The sequence below is a fragment of the Prionailurus viverrinus genome, chromosome A2 (assembly GCF_022837055.1).
Source record: "Prionailurus viverrinus isolate Anna chromosome A2, UM_Priviv_1.0, whole genome shotgun sequence".
Classification (NCBI taxonomy): Eukaryota; Metazoa; Chordata; class Mammalia; order Carnivora; family Felidae; genus Prionailurus; species Prionailurus viverrinus.
The window spans coordinates 146,626,259-146,635,349 of record NC_062562.1 but is presented as its reverse complement, the minus strand read 5'-3'; the positions used below and the strand labels follow the sequence as shown (position 1 = coordinate 146,635,349).

Genomic DNA, 9,091 nt, shown 5'->3' with positions numbered 1-9,091 from the left:
TAAATATTTATTGGACGAATCACAGAGTATACAGGGTTAGTATAGCAGTTCGGAGGGCAGAACAATCGCTGTCCTTTGAACTACAGCACATTGGGGGTGTTTCAGCTCCTATCAGTCTTTCCCTCTGTGAAATTACCTCATACTCCGTGGGGTAAGGATTCTCGTACCAAATTATTTCTGGTCTTGCCAGCTCGCTGCCTCCATTCTAATCCTTGAAGTAGTGGCCCTTTCCATGTGGAAGGTAACGAACCCTGGTTTGCAAGCTCTGAGGAAACCTTGCTGTCGTCTACAATCGCTGCAGACAGATTCTCTCCATCCAAGAAGGGAGCAGAGGGCAGAGAACCTGCTGGTGTGGGAATTTCCGATTTTGGTGCCTACCCAAGGAATTGCCACCTCAAACCAAATAAACAGCCTTTTAACAGTGTATGTGAGAAGGAAGTTTATTACACTAAAACACACAAATGTAATAATATTGCCATTATTTACTATTATCGTTTGTGATGATGATAACGTCACTGGCAGTTGAGCGATTAAGCGTGCGGGGGACTTGGGGGAGGGGGCACAGGGCTGTGAGGGCAGGAGAAAGAGGAACTACATCTCCCAGAACCCCCCGGGAAAGTCCACGCCGCGGCGGCGGCGCCCCACCCCTTTCGCCAGCCGGGCCCGCCCCGCAGATGACGTCACAGAGGTGACGTCACGGCGCCCAGAGCGAGGCTGGGGTAGAGAGGCCGACTGAGCAGGAGTCGTCCGCTTGTCGTGGAGGCTGCTAGGGAGCCGGCGAGAGGGTGAGCGGGCGAGCAGGCGAGCGAGCTAGAGCAGGCAGGAGGGAGCGACGCGCGGCGCAGAGTAGCGCCGGGGCCGGGCCGCGGCGGAACCCACAGCCGGAGAGGGGCAGCCCGAGCCGGGCGCCGCGGGGTCCCCACCCCCACTCGGCCGGACAGTGCCCGGTGTTCCCCCGTGCGGGGGGCGGCGGCGGCGGCGGCTGACGGGACCGGACAGGATCGCGGGGGTGTTGCCACCTCCACCGAGGAGCCGGCGCGGCCGCGGGCTCCTCAGAGCCGGGGCCCCGGGCCCGTGATAGACGGGCCGAGGAAAGGAGAGAGGCGGCGGCGGCGCAGGCGACGGGGAGGCAGCGGCGACACCATGTCATCCCCCAGTCCGGGCAAGAGGCGGATGGACACGGACGTGGTCAAGCTGTATCCTTCGTGGAGGGGGGATTCGGGCTGTCGAGGGGGGGGGGCTGTGTGAGGAAGCCCAGGGCACCCCTGAAACCCAAGCAGGGGCCCTGGGGCACTCCAGGCCACTGTTCGAGGCTCCCTTCCTCTCCTCCCTCCCCCCAGTGCCTACGGCGGCTCCTTGGCACCTCCCAGGAGCCGAGAGCCTTTCCAGCTCCCCCTTTATCTGCAGCACCCCGAAACGTGCGTTGTTTCTCGCTGTTCTGCACCCCCTTTGCCCGTGACTCTCCTCCACGACGTTTGGATTTCCCAAGACGACGTGTTTTTTTTTTTTTTTTGTTTTTTGGTTTTTTTTTTTTTGCAGGACCAGCTACCTCTCTTTATCACCATGTCCACCTCAGGGTCTCTCCTGTTTGCTCGCTCTGGATTTAGGGACTCGTGATAGAAATTCCCGAGAGTGAAGCCTTTCTTCCTTTCTTGAGATGCCTCCATTCCCTCCACTCACTGTGCTTCTTGAACTGGGGTAACTCAAGTGACCTCCTTTATCCCTAATTCCTTTCTATATTAGGAAGAGTAGTCTGCTCAGTGCCCCCTCTTGTAATAAAGAGCTCTGAGTGTTTTAAATCAGAGACCCCTGTTAAGCTCTCTGGGCCCTGGAAGAACCCCACGGTTTTTCTTTTCACTGACAAAGCCTGTCCCACCCATAGTTGTATGCAGTGAGGACCCCCAGGCCCTCCATAAGCCACCCTCCATATTGTGGATATGACAGCTGGAGGAGGGAGAGAAAGAGGATCTCCTTGACAAAATAGCCCCTGTAGTAGCCACTTAAGCAAACTCTGTCTATGAGGGTAAGGTTCTTGGGGGAATAACTGCCCTGATTTTACCAAGTGACACCTTTTATTCCACCCCACCCCCCAACTTTATGTACTCTGGAGGTAGCAGTGGGAAAGCTATAACTGATAAGGGCCCTTCAGGCAGAGGTTTTGGTTGGAGTCCAGACTGATTATTTCGTGACCAGCTAGAGAAATTCGCGAAGGTTCCTGTGACAAATGGAGAAAATTTTTGAGGGGCAATTTAGAGGGTTGGGGGAGAGAGGGGAAACGAGCCCAGTGTTCTGAGCACCTAATCCCTGGGGAGAAGGGGAACCGGGGATGGGGAGTGGTGGCGTGTGAAACGCAGTTAAAAAGTCCTGTCTCCTGCTTCTCTTTCTCCCTCACCCCCATCCCCCCACCATTTCCCCCTGTTGCAGGGTTTTGTTTATATAACTCAAGTTGTTTGGCTAGATTCTTCAGGTGAATTCCTTCTCTCTTCCTTTTATTTGTTACTGTTTTTGATCGAACATTTTTCCTCTTTTTAGAGATTGACGATTATTGTCAAATACTGAGTTATGGAATTCTCCGAAGTTTTTTAAAAAGTAGTTTTTGTATTTGGTTTAGAAGTGGGGGATGGGAGAGAAGTTGCCTGGGCAAGAGGTTTTTTTTTTTTTTTTTTTTTTTCCATAATCTTTTCAAGAATAGGGTGTTTTCTCCTCACTCGGGAAAACTTAGCCAGAAATTAAGAACAGTAGATAAAACTACCAAGTTTTAGTATTTGAAGTTCAGAATTTTGGGGGTGGTGGGAAGGGGGATTACAGAGAGGGGCAAATAGTAAAATATATGTTCCAAATACATGTCTAGGCACAAGTGAAATTGACTCTTCCTGAGCTGTTTGTGGCTGTGATTAAGTTTTGTAAACGTGTGAATGATACCAGTAATGTTGGCTTTTCATAATGTTGCAGGAAAACTTGTAACTATGGCTGTGTGTTCATTTTACACAAAGCAGTTTCGGGTTTTATTTTTGTTTAGAAACTAGGAAATGACATGGTGGCAGCATCTGAGTTATTTTTATCCTGAATTGAGAGTTACTGTCACACCTAATGCAAATTTCTACCTAATGTTTAATTGGGATGGAGGTGGAGAGAGAATTCCAGCTGTTTTTGATCAATGTCAGTGTCTCAAATTATATATATACCTTTTTAGAAGATTGAGGATAAAGGGTGAGGCCTAACTTGACCTGATGCCTTTTCCATACAGTGCCTTTTGTTCATTTAGTAGTTGTGGCATCTAGAATGATTACCGCATTTAGGAGTCGGGGTGTGGGGGGTGGAGAGGGAGAGGAAAACAGACAAAGAACAGCAGGGTGTCTTTCTCTTTTTTCTTCCCCTAAGTGGCTTATTTCATAGCTTATTTTTAGTAGAAGATGAAGAAAGGCAAAGATGCATTGGCCTTCTGTTCTTTCCCCACCTTCCTCCTTTCTGACAAAAGAAAGCAGAGGCGCTTTAAAATCATAGATCTCTGAGATAGGAGGACAACAGTCTCGGGACTTAAAAGCCAGAGGTCATCTTTGTTTCACGTTTGTTATTTTCTGGTCTAACGTAGTTTGGAAGTTAAAATTTTTGTATTTCCTTTTGTGTGTGCATGCGTGTGGTGGGGGTGAGAGATTTTGTGGCCTCTTTTCTCTGTGGAATTCACATTAGTAGGCCCAAATGGAGCCCATAATTTTTGAGCAAGGTATATTTAGCAGAAATTTACGGAAAAATTCCCCAACCCACTATTAAAATTGGCACAGTTGTGTGAAAGGGCCGGGGTTGAAAATGAAAGATGGTGGAGAGGAAGTAGAGAAGGTCTGAAGGAATGTACTTGCTTTTTGCCCCTCAGTGCCCCTTGATGATTTCTTTGGTATGGAGGCCAATGGCTGGTTTCATTGCAATCTCCTGTTTCAGCCCATTTTTGGATGTCTCCTGAGTGTAATTATGCCACCACGATTTACAGCTTGGCAGGGAACCTATAATAGTAGGAAAGTAGTGGTGTGGGGGTAGGGAGAGGAGGGGATGTGTAACTAATTGGCCACTGCTTTCCACCACCTAGCTAGGTTCTTTCCGAGACACTGTCTCTGGTTGTTGTTTGGAGTCGGTGCAATTTCTTTTGTGACGGGTTGGTAGGAGGAGAGCTGACTCTCAAGTTATGCAGGGAGTGAGTGTTTTGCACCGATGCACTTAATAATCTGCTGGGCGATTATGTTCTGAAACTCTGACTCATTCATTGTTTCTGTTCTGATCCTTTGCTGAGGGTTGTGCAAACCTCTCCAGGAGCCTAGAAACTGATGTACTGACTTCTGGGTCCAATCAAAAAACTTAACAGTCAGCCCAGATCCTGTGGTATGGTCGTGAATAGTGTGGCCATTTGTTTGCAAAGCCAGGTAGATTGGTGATACCGTGCTGTTCCCAGCCTGGCAAGCGTTAAGGTTTCCATCTCAGACCCAAACCCAGGCTGATTATTTAGATTGTCTGAGAACTGGGACTCTGGTGACCTTAAAGCGTGATTTGCCCTAAAGGAATATCGGTTTAAGTTCTCCCTGGTGGAGGAACAAACAGCTCAGATTACACGGGTTTCCTTGTTTGGTGGGGGTTACTCGTCTCACCCTGTTGCACAGCCTGGTGATCCTTTTATCTGTGAACCAGTGGCCCCTGCTGAAGGCTGGAGCTGCTTGTTTTGGAAAAGCGTATGCAGGGAAAAGGCCTCAGGCACAGCTCCTCACAGCTCATTGGCTGCTCTGTTACTACCCGGAAAAGGAGGAGGGGTGGAGCTACCAAACAGCTGATGGAGTGTGTGACCAGAGTGTTTATATACAAAAGAAGTAGGGGCTGGGGACGCCTTGTGAGTGGTGTTACAGGATTAAGTGTATTTTCAAGGGGTGAAAAAGAGGAAAACCTGACCTCTCAGAGTACAAGAAATAAGCGTTCAGGGTTAAATCAGAAAAGTGAATCTGATAATAATGGGGACTTGGCATGCACTGTATTTGTTATTGGTGTGAGATTTTGGAATTTACTTTATAATACTAAGTTTTCAAAGATTTCCTTTTTCAGAGGGAGTTGTGGTAACTTAAAATAGGATATGCCGCCACTTTAAATGTACTTAAATGACTCATGCAGGGATTCAAAAGTATGGTACAAATGTAAGTTTTCCCTACAAAAGCTTGAAGAGTGATACAAAGGGGCAGTGACTCTTAGTAAATTCATTAGCAGCATTTAGTGAAACCTTACAGAATCCAGGGTGTCTGCTTTAGGGTTTCAGAAGCTTTCAGTAGCAAGTTCATCCCCCTAAAGTGTTTGAGCACCCACCTCATGCCAGGTTTGGTGCTAGGTGCTAGGGGGTTAGTAGTGAAAAATTCAGTGTGGGTGGTCATGATGCTTATGTAACCAGTTAAACAATTAAAAAAAAAAAAAACCCAAAGTAGAGCTGTTTATAGTAGGTCAGCATTGTATGTATCAGCTTTTTGAATAACTTGTATTTACTTTCAGAATTGACTTCAAGGAGAAGAAAGATTAAAAAGTGAATTTTATGCAATGGGATGTATGGGGTGCTATATTCCCATTATTTAAAAGGTAGATGTTAAATGAAAATGGAAACAAAACATTCAAATGCTTAACCCTTTGACATCAGCTTTGGTATTTTGTTGTTAATCAGTAATTATTCTATCCCTAAATTAGTAGTCTTTGTTACTCTTTAATTTGTGCTCAGAGTATAGACGATTCTGTAATCTTTTAACTAGCTCCAGTGTCAGTTGAGAGAACCTGTGTTTTGCTTTTATTTCCTGTGGACTCTGTTTTTGTGAGATGTTGAGGTGGAAGGTGGAACAGCTTTCTGGTCTTCAAGCTAGAAATTAAAGGTTTGGCAACTCCCAGTGTTCTGAATTTGTCTTCTCTGCCTAGATTTTGGTGACAGATATAACATACTGGTACTTATTTTTGTTAAGCAGGAACCTACATGAGTAAGCATTCACAGCTTCAGAACATCAGAGTCCTGCAGTGCAGTTCTAGTAAATTACACACAAGCCTGAAAATTCAGCTTTTAGGGGAGAAAAATCTTTTGCAGATGTGACCCATAAAAGTCCCTTAACCCTGTTTGTATGCATGTGTTAGAAACACCTGGATTTGTTGTTTTCCTAGTGTTGTGCAATTTCCCTAGTACCTTGACCTGTATTGTGTGTGTGTGTGTGTGTGTGTATACACGTGTATACGTATATATACAAACATATGTAATATTTAGTATCTTGTTCACTCTTAACAGATTTGATGGTTCTAAGAATCATTGGATTTTTTTTAAAGATTTTATTTTAAAGTAATCTCGACACCCAGCATGGGACTCAAACTCACAACCCCCAAGATCAGGAGTCGTATGCTCCACTGACTGAGCCAGCCAGGCGCCCCAAGAATCATTGGATTTTTTAGGCTTGCAATTCAGACCTGCAAAAGTGCTTATGGTATAATAGCTTCTTAACTATAGACCCACAGTGTACGTTTCAGTAAACTACTTTAATGAAAAAACGTAACTGGATCATGCAAGTAGTAAGACAATTGAGGAAAGTATAGGTTACAAAAGGGGGAAGAAAACAGTCACTCATAATCCTATCCCTTATACAGTGGTTCTCAAACTTTAGTGTGATCTTAATTACCTGGAGGGTTTGTTGAAATAGGTGCTGGGGTACTAGCCCTGGAGTTGTCTGATTCAGTGGTTCTAGAATGGGGCTCAAGAACTTGCATTTCTAACAGGCTCCCAGATGATCTTGATGCTGTTGGTCCACAATAGGGACCACAGCTTAAGAACCGTTGTCCTCAAATATTAACATGGTGTTTTTTCTTATCAGTCTCCCCCTCTCCCCTGTATATTATTTTCAACCTGTTGATCATCTTGTATGTATGTGCTCTGTTTTTGCTTAATAGTTTTTGCAGCTTCTCCCTTCCCCCCCAATTAAAAATATCAAACATAATGAATAGATCATGTAATATGCCATTCCGTGCCCATGCCACTGATTTAATTCTTTGGCATTTTGTCTGTGATAAGATTGAAATTAACATCTTGTACATAGGCTTTTCTTGTACTTGTGGATTATTTCTGTTTTCTTCTAGATCAAAGAATGTAACCATTTGAATTAAAATATTTAATTAAAAATCTTGGGGCCCCACACTCACTCTGCTCTCATTTTGTTCTGTTGTGTTTTAGTTGGTGTGTGATTTCAGCAGTGAAGCAATCAACCTGTCCTAGTGATGACAAATGAATTCTGATCTCTTTGTTTTATATGGTGTGTGGGTGGGTGGGTGGGTGGGTGGGTATGTCTGTGTGTCTGTGAGTGAGTGATAATGGCAATCCTTAAATTAGGGACACTTTTGTACTTGCCAAAGTGCCTACTGTGAGTTGGTATATTAAATATATACATTCATGATTAGATCTGACTGGCAAGAGCTACAGAATTAGTTGGGATATCTTGAATTTGTTTCCTTCTGCTTTTCATTGAGGTATAATATAAAATAACTATATATTTAAAAATGATAAATGAGATAAGTTTTGACAGAAATATCACCCATGAAGCCTATCATCACAATCAACCATTGATTTGGTTTCTGTCACTATAGATTAGTTTGCATTTTCTAGAATGTTATATGAAGGTAATTATAGAGTAAGTTCTTTTTTTTTTTTTTAAGTGACCCAATTATGTGTTCCCATAAGAAACCCTCTTTATTTATTTTTTTTTTAAGTTTGTTTATTTATTTTGTGTGAGAGAAAAAGCAGGGGAGGGGCAGATAAAGAGGGAGAGAGAGAATCCCAACCAAGTTCAGTGCTCTTAGCACAGAGCCTGATGCAGGGCTTGATCTCCTGAATAGTGAGGTCATGACCTGAGCTGAAATCAAGAGTTGGATTCTTAACCAACTGAGCCACTTAAGCGCCCCTAGAGTATGTACTTCTATATGAATTCTTTCATCATATTTTGAGATTCACCATGTTCTTTTTATTGCTGAGTAGTATGTCATTGTAAAGCTATGCCACAATTTGTTTACTTACACATTTTCCTCTTTATGGGCGTTTGGGTTATTTCCAGTTTGGAGCTATTACAAACAAAGCTGCTATGGATGTTTTCTTTTCTTTTGGGTAAACATATAGGAATGGAATAGCTGAATCATGGGGTAGGTATAGGTGCTTAACTTTTTAACAGATAGCCTGCATTTAATTTTGACTGATTGTATTTCACATACATTAAGATTGTGACATGAAACATGTATTTTATTTTTATTTATTTATTTTTTATTTACTTATTTTTTTGAGACATGTATTTTAAAGGAATCCCATTAAATAGCATGCTTTGAAAGCACTGATTTCTTTTTTTTTTTTTTATATATATGAAATTTATTGTCAAATTGGTTTCCATACAACACCCAGTGCTCATCCCAAAACATGCCCTCCTCAATACCCATCACCCACCCTCCCCCCCTCCCACCCCTCATCAACCCTCAGTTTGTTCTCAGTTTTTAACAGTCTCTTATGTTTTGGCTCTCTCCCACTCTAACCTCTTTTTTTTTTTTTTTCCTTCCCTTCCCCCATGGGTTTCTGTTAAGTTTCTTAGGATCCACGTAAGAGTGAAACCATATGGTATCTGTCTTTCTCTGTATGGCTTATTTCACTTAGCATCACACTCTCCAGTTCCATCCACGTTGCTACAAAAGGCCGTATTTCATTCTTTCTCATTGCCATGTAGTATTCCATTGGAAAGCACTGATTTCTTTTTTTTATTTTATTAAAAAAAATTTTTTTTTCAACGTTTATTTATTTTTGGGACAGAGAGAGACAGAGCATGAACCGGGGAGGGGCAGAGAGAGAGGGAGACACAGAATCGGAAACAGGCTCCAGGCTCTGAGCCATCAGCCCAGAGCCCGACGCAGGGCTCGAACTCGCGGACCGCGAGGTCGTGACCTGGCTGAAGTCGGACGCTTAACCGACTGCGCCACCCAGGCGCCCCGGAAAGCACTGATTTCTTACCTAACTCTGTCAAGGCTAGTTTAGTAACTGTTTTTCCCTCTCCTCCATTCAAAATTAGTGAATTAA

The 9,091-nt window shown here is 43.9% G+C and overlaps 1 protein-coding gene across 5 annotated transcripts in view; it reads left to right on the top strand.

The window, feature by feature from the left end:
• Window positions 1–698: 698 nt before the first annotated feature.
• UBE2H (ubiquitin conjugating enzyme E2 H) overlaps window positions 699–9,091 on the top strand; it is a 103,766-nt gene continuing 95,373 nt past the window's right edge. For 2 of the 5 annotated variants that reach the window (XM_047850984.1, XM_047850982.1), the window contains exon 1: window positions 699–1,196. In XM_047850984.1, the coding sequence (XP_047706940.1) occupies window positions 1,144–1,196 (53 nt within the window). In that variant the 5' untranslated portion in view covers window positions 699–1,143. The other 3 variants (XM_047850983.1, XM_047850986.1, XM_047850985.1) reach the window with 3 other exon arrangements.